The 21,972-nt window shown below is 48.5% G+C and overlaps 1 protein-coding gene across 3 annotated transcripts in view; it reads left to right on the top strand.

The window, feature by feature from the left end:
- The first annotated feature begins 2,137 nt into the window (after positions 1–2,137).
- Positions 2,138–21,972, top strand: part of LOC105480435 (ubiquitin specific peptidase 4) — a 68,153-nt gene continuing 48,318 nt past the window's right edge. For all 3 annotated transcript variants that reach the window (XM_011739308.3, XM_011739307.3, XM_011739309.3), the window contains exons 1-4: positions 2,138–2,290; positions 6,479–6,606; positions 18,282–18,412; positions 20,568–20,694. In XM_011739308.3, coding sequence (XP_011737610.1) covers positions 2,190–2,290; positions 6,479–6,606; positions 18,282–18,412; positions 20,568–20,694 — 487 coding nt within the window. In that variant the 5' untranslated portion in view covers positions 2,138–2,189. The remainder of the gene's footprint in view (positions 2,291–6,478; positions 6,607–18,281; positions 18,413–20,567; positions 20,695–21,972) is intronic.

Raw genomic sequence — 21,972 nt, 5'->3', positions numbered from 1 at the left:
CCACACTCAAATGTTACTCAAGTCAAAGGTTTCCTATGAGAGCAGGGGTTGTGCCTGGTGTTCTACAGCCTTTGGTTCATACCCTTTTTTTTTTTTTTTTTTGAGATGGAGTCTGGCTCTGTCGCCCAGGCTGGAGTGCAGTGGCCGGATCTCAGCTCACTGCAAGCTCCGCCTCCCGGGTTTACGCCATTCTCCTGCCTCAGCCTCCGGACTAGCTGGGACTACAGGCGCCCGCCACCTCGCCCGGCTAGTTTTTTTGTATTTTTTTAGTAGAGACGGGGTTTCACCGTGTTCGCCAGGATGGTCTCGATCTCCCGACCTCGTGATCCACCCATCTCGGCCTCCCAAAGTGCTGGGATTACAGGCTTGAGCCACCGCGCCCGGCCTTTTTTGTTTTTTTTTAGAGGGGGTCTCACTCTGTCACTCAGGCTGGAGTACAGTGGTGCAATCTTGGCTCACTGCAACCTCCGCCTCCTGGGTTCAAGCAATTCTTCTGCCTCTGCCTCCCGAGTAGCTCAGACTATAGACATGCGCCACCACGCCTGGCTAACTTTTTTTTGTATTTTTGGTAGAGATGGGGTTTCACCATATTAGCCATGCTGGTCTCGAACTCCTAACCTCGTGATCTGCCCGCCATGGCCTCCCAAAGTCCTGGGATTACAAGCATGAACTGCCCTGCCGGGCGCCCAGCACTTTTTTTTTTTTTTTTTGACAGGACATTTCCGTCTCCACGTTGGTCAGGCTGGTCTCGAACTCCCGACCTCAGGTGATCTGCCTGCCTCGGCCTCCCAAAGTGCTAGGATTACAGGCGTGAGCCACCGCGCCTGGCCGGTTCACACCCCTTATTTGTATTTACTGTTTTTTTGAGACAGGGTCTCACTTTGCCGTCCAGTCTCGAGAGAAGTGGCACCATCTCGACTCACTGCAACTTCGACCTCCTGGGCTCAAGGGATCCTTCTACCTCAGCCTCCCGAGTACCTGGGACCACAGATGCGCGCCACCTCCGGCTAATTTTTGTAGACAGGATTTCGTCATGTTGCCGAGGCTGGTCTCTAACTCCTGGGCTAAAGCTATCCTCCCGCCTCAGCCTTCCAAAGTGCTGGGACGACAGGCTTGAACCACTGCACCTGGCCTGGTTCACACCCTTTAATTGCACTTACCACATACTGCTAGGCATTGAGGTTATTTCTGAAACATCTCTACTCTTCCACTAGATTCTATGAGGGCAGGAACTAGGTCTTATTTTTCTCTGAGGACAAGAACTGTTAGACAAGTGTATGGAGACTCATCTAGGCCTGACTTCCTCTTTCCTCTGGGTTTATTTCTCCCTCCAGGAAGAGGGTTGTGTGTTTGTGTGAGCGGGGCGACTGGAAAACACAGTGTTCAGGACGTTGTATCTTGTTCCAGGAACTAAGTACATGCCTGGGTAACTAATGTGGAATACCTCTCCTTCCCCTGTTGCTATCGCCCCTCTGTGGCTGCTTGTCAAGTAGCTCAGTATGAAGAGCTGACGGAATTCTCAGGTGGGCCAGGTGGCTCTGGCGTCCAGATTGTTTAAGGCGACTGTTAATAACTACAGCACACCGTTCAGTCTTGGTCCCAAGGCGCTGATGCACGCGGTACTTCCCGAAATCCCTGTAGGGCCGCTGGAGCAGGAGCCCGGATCCCACGTTTGGGCAGCTGACTCGCCTAAGGCCTCCAGCTGAAAGCGGAATGGCAGGGGTGAGAATGAACAGACCTAACTACGGGGCTTCTCGCACCTGGCCTGCATTTATTTAGGACCAGGATAACCTCGAAGGCCGGGCTAGGGTGCCCCATGGGTCGTGGGCTTGCTGTCTGACTCCCTGAAATCGGCGGGCTGAACAGAGCTTCATCCTGTAGCGCCATCCTGAGCAGAGGAAGGGGCGCCCGACGACCGCGTAGCAGGCGGCAGGGCGGGAGGAAGTAGCAGCTGCTGCTCCCCACCCACCCCTCTCGCATCTGCCTTTTCGCTCCACTGTTTGCCGGTGAGCGAAGTGGCGCGAGACTGGAGGGGATAAAAGACAGCGGCTGCAGGAGCCGAAGGCCGCGGCACGAGGTGGGGCAGGGGCGGGCACGCGAGCGTGCGTGCGTGCGTGCGTGGGCGCGGTCTATAGCACGCCGCGCGCGGGGCGGATGTCCGGGCCGGCTGGGCCAGGGCCGCGGACGAGATGGCGGAAGGTGGAGGCTGCGGTGAGCGACCGGATGCGGAGACTCAGAAGTCGGAGCTTGGAGCCTTAATGAGGACCACACTCCAACGCGGCGCGCAGTGGTGAGCATCCGGCTCTCTCTTCCTCTGTGCAGAACCAGGGGCCGAGTATCTGGCCCTTAGGCCAGCCCCCTTTTTCTCGGCTACAGTAGGGGCTGGGCGGGGATGGTATGTAGTGACCCTGGAAGAGTAGCCTGACACCTGCCCCTCGGGAGAACTCCAGGATCAGCTCTGGGAAAGCGCAGGCGGGGCCTGAGGGTCGCCTCGGCTCATTTGGAGCCCCAGTGGGTGGGCCCGGCGGGGGCCAGGGGGATGGATGTGGAGAAGGGGAATGTTGGCGGGGACCCTGAGGGTGGGGAGAGCCCTTTACCATGAGGACTCGCCGTGTGACCTTGGGCGAAGGTGTCACAGACCTGGATTCCTCACTGTTAAAACCAGGATAGCAATATTTGGCTCTCCGCCCTCAGTGGGTTGAGGCGAAAATCAGAAGTACTTTGTAACTTGTAAACTGCCAACAGATGTCAAGGTCAGAAGCTGAACAAATGTCTGAGAGCCCCAGATTATTTTGGTAGCAAGTGTCAAAAATATTTGTGACAGCAGTATCTCGGAGTGGGAGAGGGGGATAGCCTAGGTCCTGGAGCTAGATAGAAGATGAAGAGTCCAGAATTTAGAAGACCCAGGCTGAGTTATTGGGCATCTTAACAGATTGTTTGGTGGAGGGGACAATACTTTGTACTACTGGAGAGATTCCTGGGTGGTATTATTGTGTGGTACAAAAACTAAGGCTAGACTTTGCATTTAGTATGATTGAGTGTTACCCATCTTGTTTTTTTGTTTGTTTGATTTTTTGAGACAGAGTTTCACTGTTATTGCCCAAGCTGGAGTGCAGTGGCGCCATCTCGGCTCACGGCAACTTCCGCCTCCCGGGTTCAAGCGATTCTCCTGCCTCAGCCTCCCGAGTAGCTGGGATTACAGGCTCACACCACCATGCCCAGCTAATTTTTTGTATTTTTAGTACAGACTGGGTTTCACTATGCTGAGCAGGCTGGTCTCGAACTCCTGACCTTGTGATCCAGCCGCCTCTGCCTCCCATTACAGGTGGGAGCCACCGTGCCCGGCCCGAGTGTTACCCATCTTTAAGAAACCATTGTGGCGATGACCTACAGAGGAATTGAGCTGGAGGATAGAAAAATTGGGGTTATGAGGAGTACAGATAACAGCTTATGTATTCACCTTGAGCTAGCCAGTTTGTGAAAGTCAGAGTAAATAGGTACTTTTTTTGTGGGTTTTTTTTTTTTTTTTTTTTTTGAGGAATTTCGCTCTTGTTGCCCAGGCTGGCGTGCAATGGTGTGATCTCGGCTCACGGCAACCTGTGCCTCCAGGGTTCAAGTGATTCTCCTGCCTCAGCCTCCCCAGTAGCTAGGATTACAGGCATGCGCCACTATGCCCGGCTAATTTTTTTTTTGTATTTTTAGTAGAGACAGGGTTTCTCCATTTTGGTCAGGCTTGTCTCAAACTCCCGACCTCAAGTGATTCACCCGCCTTGGCCTTCCAAAGTGCTGGGATTATAGGCTAGAGCTACCACGCCTGGTCTAGCAGAGGTACTTCTCAAGTTAACCTGTATAGGGCTCATAAAGAATACTCAGCAGAAGCAGAGGAAGTTTAAGACTAAAATCATACAGTAAAATTGTATGGAAGGTATTGCTCAAGGGATTTGGAAGAAAAATAGCATTTTCGAGACGGATGTGTTTATGGATCCTTGTGACCTCTGGGAAGTTGCCTGAACTCCTCTCACATTTGTTGGTTATACAGTTTTAAGGATGCACCAATATAATTGTTGATGCTTTGTTGCTCCACAGAGATTCTGTTTTAATTGTAAAACAGCAGAGTGATACTTTTTTTTTTTTTTTTTTTTTTTTGAGACGGAGTCTCGCTGTGTTGCCAGGCTGGAGGAGTACAGTGGCATGATCTCAGCTCACTGCAATCTCTGCCTTCCGGGTTCAAGCGATTCTCCTGCTTCAGCCTCCCTAGTAACTGAGATTATAGGCACGCACCACCACGCCCAGCTAATTTTTGTGTTTTTAGTAGAGACGGGGTTTCACCATGTTGGCCAGGATGGTCTTGATCTCCTGACCTCGTGATCCACCTGCCTCAGCCTCCGAAAGTGTTGGGATTACAGACATGAGCCACCTCTCCCAGCCAGCATAGTGATACTTTAAAAATATAAATAGGTCTGGCACAATGTCTTATGTCTCTAATCCCAGCACTTTGGGAGGCTGAAGCAGGAAGATCACTTGAGGCCAGGAGTTCAAGATCAGCCTGGGCAACATAGCAAGACCTAGCCTCTACAAAATAAAAATAAAAAAATAAATTAGCCAGGCATGGTGGTATGTACCTATAGTCATAGCTACTCAGAGGCTGAGGCAGGAGGATCACTTGAGCCCAGGAGTTTGAGGCTACAGAGAGCTATGATTGTGCCACTGCACTCTAGCCTGGGTGACCCTCTCTCTAAGGAAATAAATAAATAAATAAAATACCACATTTGCTTACATTTAAGTAAAAAAGTGGTAAGTTGAATATGAAGCACAACTTAATGCTTTTTGACAAGATGAACATACCTAAGTGCTATTATATGTACATGTGTATGTGTATATTTATATATGTACACGCATGTTATATACTTTTTTTTTTGAGACAGATTTTTATTCCTGTCACCCAGGCTAGAATGCAATGGCGTGATCTCAGCTCATTGCAACTTCTGTCTCCCGGGTTCAAGTGATTCTTGTGCCTCAGCCTCCCGAGCAGCTGGGACTATAGGCATGTGCCACCACACTCAGCTAATTTTTGTATTTTTAGTAGATGGGGTTTGTTGCCCAGGCTGGTCTTGAACTCCTGAGCTCAAGTGACCATCCGCCTCAGCCTCCCAAAGTGTTGGGATTATAGGTGTGAGCCACTGTGCCTGGCCTTGTGTGTACATTTTTGGAACTCATTTGGTCCTTAAAAGAAAACTGAAGTGGATGGTGTTTCTAACCCATTTTCAGAAAGAGCATTAGTTTAGTGCTGTTCATGTCAAGTAAAACAGTGTAACCAAACTGTCTGCCTGGACTGGGACCTCTATAAAGATCACTATGAAATTAATGACTTGTGGTAGGGTGCGGTGGCTCACGCCTGTAATCCCAGCAATTTGGGAGGCTGAGGTGGGCAGATTACCTGAGGTCAGGAGTTTGAGACCATCCTGACCAACACGGAGAAACCCTGTCTCTACTAAAAATACAAAATTAGCCGGGCGTGGTGGCACACACCTGTAATCTCAGCTACGGGAGGCTGAGGCAGGAGAATCGCTTGGACCCAGGAAGTGGAGGTTGCGGAGAGCCGAGATCACACTGTTGCACTCCAGCGTGGGTGACAAGAGAGAAACTCTGTCTCAAAAAAAAAAGGCCAGGCACTGTAATCCCAGCACTTTGGGAGGCCGAAGTGGGTGGATCACCTGAGGTCAGGAGTTCGAGACCAGCCTGCCCAATATGGTGAAACCCCATCTTTACTAAAAATACAAAAATTAGCTGGGCGTGGTGGTGGGCGCCTGTAATCCCAGTTAGTTGGGAGGCTGAGGCAGGAGAATCATTGGAACCCAGGAGGCAGAGGTTGCAGTGAGCCAAGATCATGCCACTGCACTCCAGCCTGGGCGACAGAACAAGACTCAGTCTCAAAAAAAAAAAGAAAGTATCGGTCTCAAAAAAAAAAAAAAAGACAGACTCCATTTAAATAAGCATTTTGAAGCCACTTGTTTTCTTTCTTTCTTTTTTTTTTTTTTTTTTTTTGAGACGTAGTCTCGCTGTGTCTCCCAGGCTGGAGTGCAGTGGCGTGATCTCGGCTCACTGCAAGCTCCGCCTCCCGGGTTCACGCCATTCTCCCGCCTCAGCCTCCCAAGTAGCTGGAACTACAGGCGCGCGCCACCACGCCCGGCTAGTTTTTTGTATTTTTAGTAGAGACGGGGTTTCACCATGTTAGCCAGGATAGTCTTTCTTTTATTCACTCTTTGAACAATCATTTCACTTAATGGATGCATACCCTGGGGCCAGACTCTCTGTGCCATGTGGGGCCTAGGCCCTGCTCCTGCTCTTGTGACAGTGTTTTTTAGTGGGGATTGCATATGCCTCAAGTGGAAGGACCATAAAAAAGATTAAGGAAGCAGCTGCAGACATTTATAATCTCAGCTTTTCTGCTACGGTAAATTTTTGTCTCTCTCTCTAGGTATCTTATTGACAGCCGGTGGTTCAAGCAGTGGAAGAAGTATGTGGGCTTTGACAGCTGGGACATGTACAATGTGGGCGAACATAACCTATTTCCTGGCCCAATAGACAACTCTGGGCTATTTTCAGGTATAGTAAATGTTGCTTTTCCAGCTAAACATTCACCTGGGCAGTGGCCTGATACTATGTGCATCTATAACATGGACATTGTGAACTTTCCTAGTGTGAGGAGATAGAAACAAGTACCCTCAATTTGCATCTATAGCAGAAGTCTTTGCAAACCCTTAATGAGAAGTTAAGCTACTTTTATTCCCTTAAATTAACTGCGTCTCATAAGAGCATGCTTCTAACATCTTAACTATCTCTCTTTGCAAATTAGTTCTGCTAGCTATTTCACATTTTAAGTTAGTATATGGAATTGAAAGAAATAGGATGTCATTTTGAAATTATATCTAAAATTTAAGAACCAGAATTTTTTGTTACCTTTGCAGTGGAACAAATTGTAAACCTGTGAACTTTCAACAGGAATTCCTGTGATAGCTGTTTTTATCATATAACTAGTGTGAGGCGAGGTTGAAGGTCAGTAGACAGAGTAGACTGTAGTCAGCTCCCAGTGAGAACTGTGGGAAAACTGACATGTAACACACTAGAGCTTTGCTTGCACTTGTACATGCACTGAGATGATAGAGTCAGCTTTTCCCAGGCTTTCTTCTGCCTGACTTCTGACCTCTTTATAGTCATGATAGAGGTGATCTATCATGGGTGTCAAAAATCAGGGCAGTGCCAGGCCTGATGTCTCTGCCTGTAATCTCAGCACTTTGGGAGGCCGAGGCAGGTGGATCACCTGAGGTCAGGAGTTCAAGACCAGCCTGGCCAACATGGTGAAACCCCATCTCTACCATGTTGCCTAGGCTGGCCTTGAGCTCCTGGGCTCAAGCTATCTTCCTGCCTCAGCCTCCTTAGTCGCTGAGACTATAGTGTTCTATCACTCTCAGCTGTTTTTTAAGTTTTTTGGTAGAGACAGGGTCTTGCGGTGTTGCCCAGGCTGGTTGAACTCCTGGCCTCAAGCCATCCTGCCACCTTGGCTTCCCAGAGTGTTGGTGTGAGCCACCGTGCCTGGCCAAACTTGGATATTTTTAAAAATGAGCAATGCTTCAGCTCAGACCTTGTTTTAGGAGAGGTCATGATATAAACAATATCATTTACTTTGTTTCCTGAAATAGGTCAGATGGTGGCACTACGCCACGAAGTTGCCCTAAGGAATCATTTCATTATGTTCACATTTTGTTCTGTTTCTCATTTTTATGAAATGGAGAATTCTTTTTTTTTTTTTTTTTTTTTGAGATGGAGTCTCGCTCTGCCGCCCAGGCTGGAGTGCAGTGGCCGGATCTCAGCTCACTGCAAGCTCCGCCTCCCGGGTTCACGCCATTCTCCTGCCTCAGCCTCCCGAGTAGCTGGGACTACAGGCGCCCGCCACCGCGCCCGGCTAGTTTTTTGTATTTTTTAGTAGAGACGGGGTTTCACCGTGTTAGCCAGGATGGTCTCGATCTCCTGACCTCATGATCCGCCCATCTTGGCCTCCCAAAGTGCTGGGATTACAGGCTTGAGCCACCGCGCGAAATGGAGAATTCTTAAGGTTTTAAATTCAGGTATACTTTGGCTTATTGTGCTTTGCTTTATTATATGTTGCAGGTAGTGCATTTTTAGCAAATTATCTAGGTATTTGGCAGCCCTGCCTTGAAAATCTGTCAGTGCCATTTTTACAATAGCATGTGCTCACTTCATGTCTCTGTTATCACATTTTGGTAATTCTCAAAATACTTCAGAGTTTTTCATTATTATTTGTTATGGTGATCAGTGATCAGGGAGCTTTCTTTTTTTTTCTTTTTTTTTTTTTTTTTGAGATGGAGTTTTGCTCTTGTTGCCTAGGCAGGAGTGCAGTGGCACAATCTTGGCTCTTGGCAACCTCCGCCTCTTGGGTTCAACCAGTTCTCCTGCCTCAGCCTCCCGAGTAGCTGGGACTACAGGCATGTGCCACCAATTTTGTATTTTTAGTAGAGTTGGTCAAGCTGGTCTTGAACTCCCGACCTCAGGTGATCTGCCCACCTCAGCCTCCCAAAGTGCTGGGATTACAGGTGTGAGACACCGCGCCCAACCAACAGGGGTCTTTCATGTTGCTATTGTAATTGTTTTGGGGCATCATGAAGGGAGCCCGTGTAAGACAGTGAACTTATTGTGTGTATTGTCACTGCTTCACCAACCAGCCATTCCATCTCTCTCTCTCCTCAGGCTTTGCTATTGCCTGAGACACAATGATATTGAAATTAGGCAGCTTAGTAACCCTAACAACACCTTCTAAATGTTAAAGTGAAAAGGAGAATTGCATATCTCTCACTTCAAATCAAAGCTAGAAATGATTTGAGTTTGGCAAAGGAAGCCGAAATAGGTTGTAAGCTAGGCCTCTTGTGCCATATAGCTAGCCAAGTTGTGAATGTAAATGTGAACCTCCTGGACTTAAGTGATCCTCCCACCTCAGCCTCCTGAGTAGCTAGGATTACAGGTGCTTGCCAGCATGTGTGGCTCATTTTTGTATATTTTTGTATGTGGTTTTTTTTTTTTTTTTTTTTGTAGAGATGGGTTTTTTTCATGTTGCCTGGGAGATGGAGGAACCCAGGAAATGGTGGTTTCAGTGAGCTGAGATTGCGCCACTGCACTCCAGCTTGGGTGACAGAAGTGAGACTGCATCTCAAAAAAATAAAAAGTGCTACTCTAGTGAACACATGAATGATAAGAGACTGAAACAGCCTTATTGCTGATATGGAGAAAGTTGTTTATTCATTTATTTTTTTTTGAGACAAGGTGCCACCTTGTCTCAAGAAAAACAAGGTAGCTACTGCTACCTCATGCAGTAGCACAATCATGGCTCACTACAACCTTGACCTTCCCAGGCTCAGGATCCTCCCACCTTAGCCTCCCAAGTAACTGGAACTACAGGTGCCACCACCACACCCGACTAATTATTGTATTTTTTGCGGAGATTTTTTGTAGGTTTTGTCACGTTGCTCAGGCTGGTCTTGAATTCCTGGGCTCAAGTGATCCTCCCACCTTGACGTCCCAGAGTGCTGGGATCACGGGTGTGTCACTGTGCCCGGCCTAAACAACAGATTTTGTTTTCTTTTATTTTTATTTATTATTTTTTGGAGACAGAGCCTCACCATGGGTTTTCACCATGTTGGCCAGTCTCATCTCACACTCCTGACCTCAAGTGATCTGCCTGCCTCGGCCTCTCAAAGTGCTGGGATTACAGGTATGAGCCACTGTGCCTGGCCTAAACCACAGATTTTAAATGTAGACAAGACACCCTTCTATTGGGAAGATGCCATCCATCTACCTCTTTGCTAGCTAGAGGGGAAAAGTCAGTGCCTGGGTTCAGAGCCCCCCCACCTTTCTTTTGGTTTTTTTTTTGAGACAGGGTCTTGCCCTGTCACCCAGGCTGTAGTGTGTGATCACAGCTCACTGCAGCCTTAACCTCCTGGGCTCAAGTGATCCTCCCACCTCAGCCTCCTGGGTAGCTAGGACTACAGGTGCTTGCCACCATGCCTGGCTGATTTATTTTTTTATATATATATATATATATATATATATATATATGTATTTTTTTTTTTTTTTTGTAAGACAGAGTGTCGCTCTGTCCAGGCTGGAGTGCAATGGCATGATCTTGGCTTACTGCAACCTCCACCTCCTGGATTCAAGCTATTCTTCTGCCTCAGCCTCCCAAGTGGCTGGGATTACAGGCACCCACCACCACGCCCAGCTAATTTTTTTTTTTTTTTTTGTATTTTTAATAAAGATGGGATTTCAGCATGTTGGCCAGTCTGGTCTTAAATTCCTGACCTCAGGTGATCCATCCACCTTGGCCTCCCAAAGTGCTGGAATTACAGGCGTGAGCCACCGCACCCAGCTTTGTTTTTTTTTTTTTTTTTTTGTAGAGATGGGATTTTGCCATGTTGCCCAGGCTGGTCTCCCAACTCCTGGGCTCAAGTGATCTGTCTGCCTTGACTTCTCAAAGTGCTGGGATTATAGGCATGAGCCACTCCGTCCAGCCAGATTCAGAGCCTTGAAGGACAGGCTGACTCTCCTGTTAAGGGATACTGCCGATGATAACTTTAGGTTGAAGCTAACGCTCATTTATCATTCCAAAAATCCCAAGGCCCTTAAGAATTAGGCTAAATCGGCCGGGCGCGGTGGCTTAAGCCTGTAATCCCAGCACTTTGGGAGGCCGAGACGGGCGGATCACAAGGTCAGGAGATCGAGACCATCCTGGCTAACACGGCAAAACCCCGTCTCTACTAAAAACACAAAAAATTAGCCGGGCGAGGTGGCGGCGCCTGTGGTCCCAGCTACTCGGGAGGCTGAGGCAGGAGAATGGCGTGAACCCGGGAGGCGGAGCTTGCAGTGAGCTGAGATCTGGCCACTGCACTCCAGCCTGGGCGACAGAGCGAGACTCCGTCTCAAAAAAAAAAAAAAAAAAAAAAAAAAGAATTAGGCTAAATCGGCCGGGCGCGGTGGCTCAAGCCTGTAATCCCAGCACTTTGGGAGGCCGAGACGGGCGGATCACAAGGTCAGGAGATCGAGACCAGCCTGGCTAATACGGTGAAACCCCGTCTCTACTAAAAAATACAAAAAACTAGCCGGGTGAGGTGGCGGGCGCCTGTAGTCCCAGCTACTCGGGAGGCTGAGGCAGGAGAATGGCGTAGACCCGGGAGGCGGAGCTTGCAGTGAGCTGAGATCCAGCCACTGCACTCCAGCCTGGGTGACAGAGCGAGACTCCGTCTCAAAAAAAAAAAAAAAAAAAAAAAAAAAGAATTAGGCTAAATCTGCTCTCCCTGTGCCCTACACATGCAACAACAAAGCCTGCATGATAGCATATTTATTTACAGCATGGCATAATGAATATTTTTGTTTTTATTTTATTTTTCTGGGACAGAGTCTCGCTGCATCACCCAGGCTGGAATGCAGTGGCGCACTCTCGGTTCACTGCAACCTCTGCTTCCCGGGTTCAAGTTATTTTCATGGCTCAGCCTCCCAAGTAGCTGAGATTACAGACATGCACCACCAGGTCTGGCTAATTTTTGTATTTTTAGTAGAGATGGGGTTTCACCGTGTTGGCCAGGCTGGTCTCAAATTCCTGGCCTCAAGCGATCCACCCGCCTCAACCTCCCAAAGTGCTGGGACTACAGGCATGAGCCACCACAACAAGTTTACCGATTTTTGTTTTGTTTTTTTTTTTGAGTCAGAGTTTCGCTCTTTTGCCCAGGCTAGAGTGCAGTGGTGCGATCTTGGCTCACCACAACCTCTGCCTCCCGGGTTCAAGCAATTCTCCTGCCTCAGCCCCTGAGTAGCTGGGATTACAGGCATGCGCCACCATGCCCAGCTAATTTTGTATTTGTAGTAGAGATGGGGTTTATCCATGTTGGTCAGGCTGGTCTCGAACTCTCGACCTCAGGTCATCTGCCCACCTCTGCGCCTCCCCAAGTGCTGGGATTACAGGCATGAACCACTGCACCCGGCCTCCCAATATTTTTTTTTTGTGAGACCTAGTCTCGCTCTGTCACCCAGGCTGGAGTGCAGTGGTATGATCTCGGCTCACTGCAAGCTCCACCTCCTGGGTTCATGCGATTCTCCTGCCTCAGCCTCCCAAGTAGCTGGGACCACAGGCGCCTGCCACCACGCCTGGCTAATTTTTTTGTATTTTTAGTAGAGACAGGGTTTCACCGTGTTAGCCAGGATGGTCTCGATCTCCTGACCTTGTGATCTGCCCATCTTGGCTTCCCAAAGTGCTGGGATTACAGGCGTGAGCCACTGCGCCTGGCCTCCAGCCTTCCAATATTTTTAGCTCAGTGTTGAGACCTACTGCTCAGAAAAAGCACTGAGCTAGTCTTATCAAAATGTTACTGCTGCTGGGCGTGGTAGCTCACGCCTGTAATCCCAGCATTTTGGGAGGCCAAGGCGGGCAGATCACGAGGTCAGGAGATTGAGACCATCCTGGCTAACATGGTGAAACCCTGTCTCTATTAAAAATACAAAAACAAAATTAGCGGGTTGTGGTGGCGGGCGCCTGTAGTCCCAGCTACTCAGGAGGCTGAGGTGGGAGAATAGCATGAATCTGAGAGGTGGAGCTTACAGTGAGCTGAGATCGTGCCACTGCACTCCAGCCTGGGGAACGTGCGAGACTCCATCTCAAAAAAAAAAAAAAAAAAGTTACTGCTTCATTGCAATGTGCCTAGTTACCCAAGAGCTCTGATGGAGATGCATGAGGAGATTAATGTTGTTTCATGCCTACTAAAAACATCCATTCTGCAGCCTGTGAGTCAAGAAGTAATTTCACCTTTCTCTTTTTTTTGAGACAGAGTCTCACTCTGTTGTCCGGGCTGGAGTGCAGTGGCTCAATCTCGGCTCCCTGCAACCTTTCCCTCCCAGGTTGAAGCGATTCTCCTGCCTCCTCCTCCCAGGTTCAAGTGATTCTCCTGCCTCAGCCTCCCACGTAGCTGGGATTACAGGCGCCCATTCCCTCTGCCCGGCTAATTTTTGTATTTTTAGTAGAGACTGGGTTTCACCATATTGGCCAGGCTGGTCTCGAACTCCTGACCTCAAGTGATCCTCCCGCCTCAGCCTGCCAAAGTGCTGGGATTACAGGTGTGAGCCATCGTGCCTGATTTGATTTCAACTTTCTTTTTTTTTTTTTTTTTTTTGAGACGGAGTCTCGCTCTGTCACCCAGGCTGGAGTGCAGTGGCGCGATCTCGGCTCACTGCAAGCTCCGCCTCCCGGGTTCACGCCATTCTCCTGCCTCAGCCTCCCGAGTAGCTGGGACTACAGGTGCCCACAACCGCGCCCGGCTAATTTTTTGTATTTTTTTTTTTAGTAGAGACGGGGTTTCACCGTGGTCTCGATCTCCTGACCTTGTGATCCGCCCGCCTCGGCCTCCCAAAGTGCTGGGATTACAGGCTTGAGCCACCGCGCCCGGCCGATTTCAACTTTCAAGTCTTATTATTTAAGAAACACATTTTATAAGACTTTATCTGCCATAGATAGTGATTCTCCTGAAGGATCTGAGCAAATTAAATTAAAAACCTTTTGGAAAGGATTTGCCATTCTAGATGCCATTAAAAATATTCATGATTCCACCTGGTGCAGTGGCTTACACCTGTAATCCCAGCACTTTGGTAGGCTGAAGTGAGTGGATCCTTTGAACCCAGGAGTTGGAGACTAGGGTGGGCAACTTGGCAAAACCCCATCCCTATAAAAATTACAAAAACTAGCTAGGTGTGGTGGCATGCACCTGTAGTTCTAGCTACTTGGGAGACTAAGGCAGGAGGATTGCTTGAGTCTGGGAAGTTGAAGCTGCAGTGAGCTGTGATCATGCCATTGCACTCCAGCCTGGGTTATAGAGTAAGGCCTGCCACTCCCACCTGCCCACACACATGCACAAAAACATTCATGATTCATGGGAGGAGGTTGAAATCAACATTAATAAGAGTTTGGAAGAAGTTCATTCCAACACTTACAGATGACTTCAAGGAGTTCAAGACATCAGTCGGGGAAGTAACTGCAAAAGTGGAAATAGCAAGAGAACTAGAATTAGAAGTGAAGCCTGAAGATGTGACTGAATTGCTTTATTTTTTATTTTTATTTTTATTTTTATTTTTTTGAGATGGAGTCTCACTCTGTCGCCCAGGCTGCAGTGCAGAAGGGCAATCTTGGATCACTGCAACCTCTGCCTCCTGGGTTTAAGCAATTCTCTTGCCTCAGCCTCCCGAGTAGCTGGGACTACAGGTGTGCACCACCACACCCAGCTAATTTTTGTATTTGTAGTAGAGATGGGGTTTCACCATGCTGGCCAGACTGGTCTCAAACTCCTGACCTCATGATCTGCCCACCTTGGCCTCTGAAAGTGCTGGGATTACAGGCGTGAGCCACTGTGCCTGGCCTCTTTTTAATTTTAATTTTAACTTATTTTTATTTATTTTGAGACAGAGTCTTGCTCTGTCACCCAGGCTTGAGTACAGTGGGGTAATCTCAGCTCCCTGCAGTCTCCACCTCCGGGGTTCAAGCAATTCTCATGCCTCAGCCTCCTGAGTAGCTGGGACTGTAGGCACACGTCACCACGGCCAGCTCATTTTTGTATTTTTACTAGAAACAGGGTTTCACCATGTTGGCCAGGCTGATCTTGAATTCCTGACCTCAAGTGATCCTCCTGCTTTGGCCTCCCAAAGTGCTGGAATTATAGGCATGAGCCAACTTGCCTGGCCTGAATTGCTTTAATCTTATGATAAAACTTGAATGGATGAGGAGTTGATTCTTGTGGGTGAGCAAAGAAAATGGTTTCTAGGCCGGGCGCGGTGGCTCAAGCCTGTAATCCCAGCACTTTGGGAGGCCGAGGCGGGTGGATCACGAGATCAGGAGATCGAGACTATCCTGGCTAACATGGTGAAACCCCGTCTCTACTAAAAATACAAAAAACTAGCCGGGCGTGGTGGCAGGCGCCTGTAGTCTCAGCTACTTGGGAGGCTGAGGCGGGAGAATGGCGTGAACCCGGGAGGCGGAGTTTGCAGTGAGCCGAGATCACGCCACTGCACTCCAGCCTGGGAGACACAGCGAGACTCCGTCTCAAAAAAAAAAAAAAAAAAAATGGTTTCTTGAGATGGAATCTACATCTGGTGAAGATGTTATGAGCATTGTTGAAATGACAACAAAGGAACCCTGCCCAGAAAAAGGCTTGTAAACTAGTCAGAGGGATGGTGGGAAACCCTAACCACCTCATGTATGATTTATTTATTTATTTTTGAGATGGAGTCTCACTCTGTCACCAGGCTGGAGTGCAGTGGTGCAATCTCGGCTCACTGCAACCTCTGCCTCCCAGGTTGAAGCAATTCTCCTGTCTCAGCCTCCCAAGTAGCTGGGACTATAGGTGCGTGCTACCACGCCCAGCTAGTTTTTGTATTTTTAGTAGAGACGGAGTTTCACCATGTTGGCCAGGATGGTCTCGATCCCTTAACCTCATGATCCACCCGCCTCAGCCTCCCAAAGTACTGGGATTACAGGCGTGAGTGACTGTGCCCAGCCAATTTTTTTTTTTTTAACATTGTTTTGCCTTGAGTTACAGATAAGTTGCACCATAGCGGGTATATTTTACTTTTACAGTTTCATGGCCTCACTGGTCATCGGGAGAACAGTGGCTTCCACTGTTCTCTGAGTGGGTGTTGATGGGCATAGACTTGGCAGGGAAGCTCCCATCACACTTGGCAGGTGATCAGTCTTCCCTTTCTTTGAGCAAGTGTGTTTCAGACCATGGGTGTTCAGTTCTGACTCTGAGTACTATTGCCTGTCTGGTGGGTATAAGATGAATGTTTAGCATGTTGCATATGTTCTCTCTCCACTCCACAGGGGATTATGCAGCTAGGCTTTGATTTAGAGTGTTTAAAGCTAAAAATGCTAATTGACTGTTGGTTAAATGAATTTAACTTCAGTGCCTTGTTTATTTAGTTTTCTTTTTTTTTTTTTTTTTTTTTTTTTTTTTTTTTGAGACGGAGTCGCGCTCTGCCGTTCAGGCTGGAGTGCAGTGGCCGGATCTCAGCTCACTGCAAGCTCCGCCTCCCGGGTTGACGCCATTCTCCTGCCTCAGCCTCCCGAGTAGCTGGGACTACAGGCGCCCGCCACCACGCCCGGCTAGTTTTTTGTATTTTTTAGTAGAGATGGGGTTTCACCGTGTTAGTCAGGATGGTCTCGATCTCCTGACCTCGTGATCCGCCCGTCTCGGCCTCCCAAAGTGCTGGGATTACAGGCTTGAGCCACCGCGCCCGGCCTATTTAGTTTTCTAAGAAATCTTTCAGAGGAAGACAATTTCTGATTTTAATGTGTTATCATTAAGAATATTTTGGCTGGGTGCAGTTGCTCACACCTGTTTCCCAATACTTTGGGAGGCCAAGGTGGGTGGATCATGAGGTCAGGAGTTTGAGATCAGCCTGGCTAAGATGGTGAAACCCTTTCTCTACTAAAAATACAAAAATTAGCCAGGCCCAGTGGCAGGCACCTGTAATCCCAGTTACTTGGGAGGCTGAGGCAGGAGAATTGCTTGAACTTGGGAGGTGGAGGTTTCAGTGAGCCAACATCGCTGCACTCTAGCCTGGGCAACAGAGCAAGACTCCATCTCAAAAAAAAAAAAGAATATTTTGACATCCGGGTGTGGTGGCTCACTCCTGTAACCCCAGCACTTTGGGAGGCTGAGGTGGGTGGATCACCTGAGGTTGGGAGTTTGAGACCAGCCTGGCCAACCTGGTGAAACCCCATCTCTATTAAAAATACAAAAATTAGGCCAGGCGCAGTGGCTTATGCCTGTCATCCCAGCACTTTGGGAGGCCAAGATGGGTGGATCACGAGGGCAGGAGATTGAGACCATCCTGGCTAACACGGTGAAACCCTGTCTCTACTAAAAATATGAAAAATCAGCCGGGCATGGTGGCATGTGCCTGTAGTCCCAGCTACTCTTGAGGCTCAGGCAGGAGAATTGCTTGAACCCAGGAGGCAGAAGTTGCAGTGAGCTGAGATCATGCCACTGCACCCCAACCTGGGTGACAGAACAAGAGTCTGTCTCAAAACAAAGAAAAAAGAAAAATTAGGCAGGCATGGTGGCGGGCGCCTTTAGTCCCAGCTACTCGGGAGAATGGTTTGAACCTGGGAGGCGGAGGTTGCAGTGAGCCGAGATTATGCCACTGCACTCCAGCATGGGCAACAGAGCAAGACTCCACCTCAAAAAAAAAAAAATATATTGATAGATAAATAGATAGATAGATAGATAGATACATAGATACATAAATAGTCATAATGAACAATTTTTATTGTGGAATATGGAAGCCCTTTGTAAATGTAAATTGAAGGTTTTTTTTTTTGAGACGGAATTTCGCTCTGTCACACAGGTCGGAGTGCAGTGGCATGATCTCAGCTCACCGCAACCTCCCCTCTCCCAGGTTCAAGCGATTCTTCTAGAAGCCTCAGCCTCCTGAGTAGCTGGGATTACAGGCACATGCCACCACACCCAGCTAATTTTCGTATTTTTAGGGGAGATGGAGTTTCACCATGTTGGCCAGGCTGGTCTCAAACTCCTGACCTTGTGATCCACCCACCTCAGCCTCCCAAAGTGCTGGCATTGCAGGCGTGAGCACCTTACCCGGCCTGGAGTTTTTCTTTTCTTTTTCTTTGTTTTTTGAGACGGAGTCTAGCTCTGTCATCCAGGCTGGAGTGCAGTGGCACAATCTCAGCTCACTGCAAGCTCTGCCTCCCGGGTTCACACCGTTCTCCTGCCTCAGTCTCCCAAGTAACTGCGACTACAGGTGCTCGCCACCATGCCCAGCTATTTTTTTGTATTTTTAGTAGAGACGGGGTTTCACCATGTTAGCCAGGATGGTCTCGATCTCCTGACCTCGTGATCCGCCTGCCTCGGACTCAGAAGGTGCTGGGATTACAGGCGTGAGCCACCGCGCCCGACTGAGTTTTTCATTTTTATCCTCTTCTCTCCCTCTAATTATAGAAGAAATACAAATTCCTCATAAAATGTTCATGGATAAAGACAAAACATGGATAAAGACAAAAGTCTGCTCTGTGTAATGACCAGTGACAGAATTTTGGAATGTCATACCTGTTTCTTTCTGTAGATAATTTTTTTATTTCTGAAAAGTACATGGAAATATGTAAAACCATCATTTCTAGGGTGAAGAGCAGTGACTTACGTGCTCTTTTCCTTTTTTAGATCCTGAGAGTCAGACCTTGAAAGAACACTTAATTGATGAATTGGACTATGTATTGGTCCCCACCGAGGCCTGGAATAAATTACTAAACTGGTACGGCTGTGTAGAAGGGCAGCAACCCATCGTCAGAAAAGTGAGTTATGTGAATCGTCCCACCTGCTCTTCACTGTCTGCAGGTGCTTTCTGTTGGACACTGACTAGTATTTGCTAGGAAAATGAACATACCTCCGTGGTTGAATAGTGATGCTTGAGGCCTTGTTTCTGGATCTCCTTTTTTTTTTTTTTTGAAATGGAGTCTCTTGTTGCCAAGGCTGGAGTGCAACAGCACAATCTTCGCTCACTGCAGCCTTGCTGCCTGGGTTCAAGTGATTCTCCTGCCTCAGCCTCCAGAGTAGCTGGGATTACAGGAGCCTGCCACTATGCCCGGCCAATTTTTGTATTTTTAGTAGAGACAGGGTTTCGCCATGTTGGCCAGTCTGGTCTCAAACTCCTGACCTTGTGATCCACCTGACTCGGCCTCCCAAAGTGCTGGGATTACAGGTATGAGCCACCACGCCTGGCCTGTTTCTGATTCTCTTTAGGAAATTGTGGTTGTGAGCAAAGTTGCTCATTCAGGATGTTATGAGTGGCCTCTGAACATCAGAGCTGCCCAGTGGCTTGGAATGTGCCCAGCAGTGCTGTGAGAGCACTTTCTGGAAAATTCTATGAGAGAAAGTTCACTGGGGGCATATGGACATAATTAATGTCCTGCGTCTTGTTTATCTTAGAAAACCTTTATGATACTGCTTTTCCCTCTATGCTTAAGAGTCTTTGAGCCAGGTGCAGTGGCTCACACCTGTAATCTCAGCACTTTGGGAGACTGAGGCAGGCAGATCACGAGGTCAGGAGATCAAGACCATCCTGGCCAACATGGTGAAACCTCATCTCTACTAAAAATACAAAAATTAACTATGCGTGGTGGCACATGCCTGTAGTCCCAGCTACTCAGGAGGCTGAGGCAAGAGAATTGCTTGAACCCAGGAGGCGGAGGTTGCAGTCAGCCAAGGTGGCGCTACTGTACTCCAGCCTGGCAACAGAGCGAGACTCCGTCTCAAAAAAAAAAAAAGAGTCTTGGCCAGGCGCGGTGGCTTACATCTGTAATCCCAGCACTTTGGGAGGCCGAGGCGGGCGGATCACAAGGTCAGGAGATCGAGACCATCCTGGCTAATATGGTGAAACCCCGTCTCTACTAAAAATACAAAAATTAGCTGGGCATGGTGGTGGGCCCCTGTAGTTCCAGCTACTCGGGAGGCTGAGGCAGGAGAATCTCTTGAACCTAGGAGATGCAGGTTGTAGTGAGCCGAGATCCCGCCACTGCATTCCAGGCTGGCGACAGAGCAAGACTCCGTCTCAAAAACAAAAAACAGTGAAGAATAGGCTTCTCTCTGATTTCATCAAGATACTCTTGGTCTTAGTGGGTAGAAAAAATATATATATATATATATATTTTTTTTTTTTGCGGGGGACAGAGTCTCGCTGTGTCGCCCACATTGGAGTGCGGTGGAGTGATCTTGGCTCACTGCAACTTCTGCCTCCCAGGTTCAAGCGATTCCCCTGTCTTAGCTTCCTGAGTAGTTGGGATTACAGGCACATGCCACCATGCCCGACTAATTTTTGTATTTTTAGTAGAAATAGGGTTTAACCATGTTGGTCAGGCTGGTCTCGAATTCCTGACCTCAAATGATCCACCCACTTCGGCTTCCCAGAGTGTTGGGAATACAGGCGTGAGCTACCATACCCGGCCAGAAAAAAGATTTTTAAACTCCTGGTCCAGCACTGGTGGCTTTAAAAATCTGTTCTTTTGATCCCTTGATCAGTAAAGGAAACTGATTATCATGAGTTTTCTGGTTTTTTTTTTTTTTTTTTTTTGAGACGGAGTCTCGCTCTGTCTCCCAGGCTGGAGTGCAGTGGCCGGATCTCAGCTCACTACAAGCTCCGCCTCCCGGGTCCACGCCATTCTCCTGCCTCAGCCTCCCGAGTAGCTGGTACTACAGGCACCCGCCACCTCGCCCGGCTAGTTTTTTTTTTTTGTATTTTTTAGTAGAGACGGGGTTTCACCGTGTTAGCCAGGATGGTCTCGATCTCCTGACCTCATGATCCACCCGTCTCGGCCTCCCAAAGTGCTGGGATTACAGGCTTGAGCCACCGCGCCCGGCCTGAGTTTTCTGGTTTTTGCTTCTGATAAGATGTGCTTCAAGACTGCCCAGCTGCAAAACCGCTATACCTTCACCCCTGCCTCTTGTTCATAGGTCGTGGAGCATGGCCTGTTTGTCAAGCACTGCAAAGTCGAGGTGTATTTGCTGGAACTGAAGCTCTGTGAGAACAGCGACCCCACCAATGTGCTGAGTTGCCATTTCAGCAAGGCAGACACCATTGGTGAGAGGCTGGGCTGGGGTCCCTGGTATGTGGTGAGAGAGTGTAGAACACTGTGGCTGATGGGAGGGAAGAGGGCATTATTTTTTTTTATTTTTATTTTTTTTGAGACGGAGTCTCGCTCTGCCGCCCAGGCTGGAGTGCAGTGGCCGGATCTCAGCTCAATGCAAGCTCCGCCTCCCGGGTTCACGCCATTCTCCTGCCTCAGCCTCCCCAGTAGCTGGGACTACAGGCGCCCGCCACCTCGCCCGGCTAGTTTTTTGTATTTTTTAGTAGAGACGGGGTTTCACCGTGTCAGCCAGGATGGTGTCGATCTCCTGACCTCGTGATCCGCCCGCCTCGGCCTCCCAAAGTGCTGGGATTACAGGCTTGAGCCACCGCGCCCGGCCAAGGGCATTATTTTATATGCCCTCTTTAGATTTGTTCCCAAATCATCTTGAGCTGTGGCTGCTAGTCCTGACCTGGGAGCCTGTTCCCCCAGGGAATTCTTATGGAGCGAACTCTGGGCCTGCTGCTTGCCCATTTGTCTATGATAATGAAGATAAGGAAATGTAGATCCAGAGAAGTTTAAAAATAACTTATTTAAAAATCTCAGGCCAGGCGCGGTGGCTCAAGCCTGTAATCTCAGCACTTTGGGAGGCCAAGACGGGTGGATCACGAGGTCAGGAGATCGAGACCATCCTGGCTAACACAGTGAAACCCCGTCTCTACTAAAAAAAAAATACAAAAAACTAGCCGGGCGAGGTGGCGGGCGCCTGTAGTCCCAGCTACTCGGGAGGCTGAGGCAGGAGAATGGCATGAACCTGGGAGGCGGAGCTTGCAGTGAGCTGAGATCCAGCCACTGCACTCCAGCCTGGGCAACACAGCCAGACTCCGTCTCAAAAAAAAAAAGAAAAAAAAAATCTCAGAAAGGTTTACAGTGAGCTACAATCCCACCACTGCACTGCAGCCTGGGCATCAGAGCAAGATCCTGTCTCTAAAAAAAAAAAAAAAGAAACAAATTGCAGCCAGGAAATGGCGGAGCTAGCTTTTGAAGCCATATCTGAGTTAACTCCAAAGATAAGCTTTCTCACTTTCTGTTGTTTTTGCGCTGTAAATGAGAGACAAACGTTAGAGAAGAAGCACAGGGAGACTTTCCAGGCGTATGAGTGCAAGAGGCCACCCATGGGAGATGATTGATTTTAAGAGTTATTGGGGTTGATCCAGAGCACCTGTGAGCATCTGAAAAGAAGGAAGATGAGCATTAGTTTGCCATGGCTGTCTTTAGCCTTGCATGTGGAC

The sequence above is a fragment of the Macaca nemestrina genome, chromosome 2 (genome assembly GCF_043159975.1).
Source record: "Macaca nemestrina isolate mMacNem1 chromosome 2, mMacNem.hap1, whole genome shotgun sequence".
NCBI lineage: Eukaryota > Metazoa > Chordata > Mammalia > Primates > Cercopithecidae > Macaca > Macaca nemestrina.
Note: the sequence above shows the minus strand (reverse complement) of the source record. Positions and strands in the feature narration are given on the sequence as shown.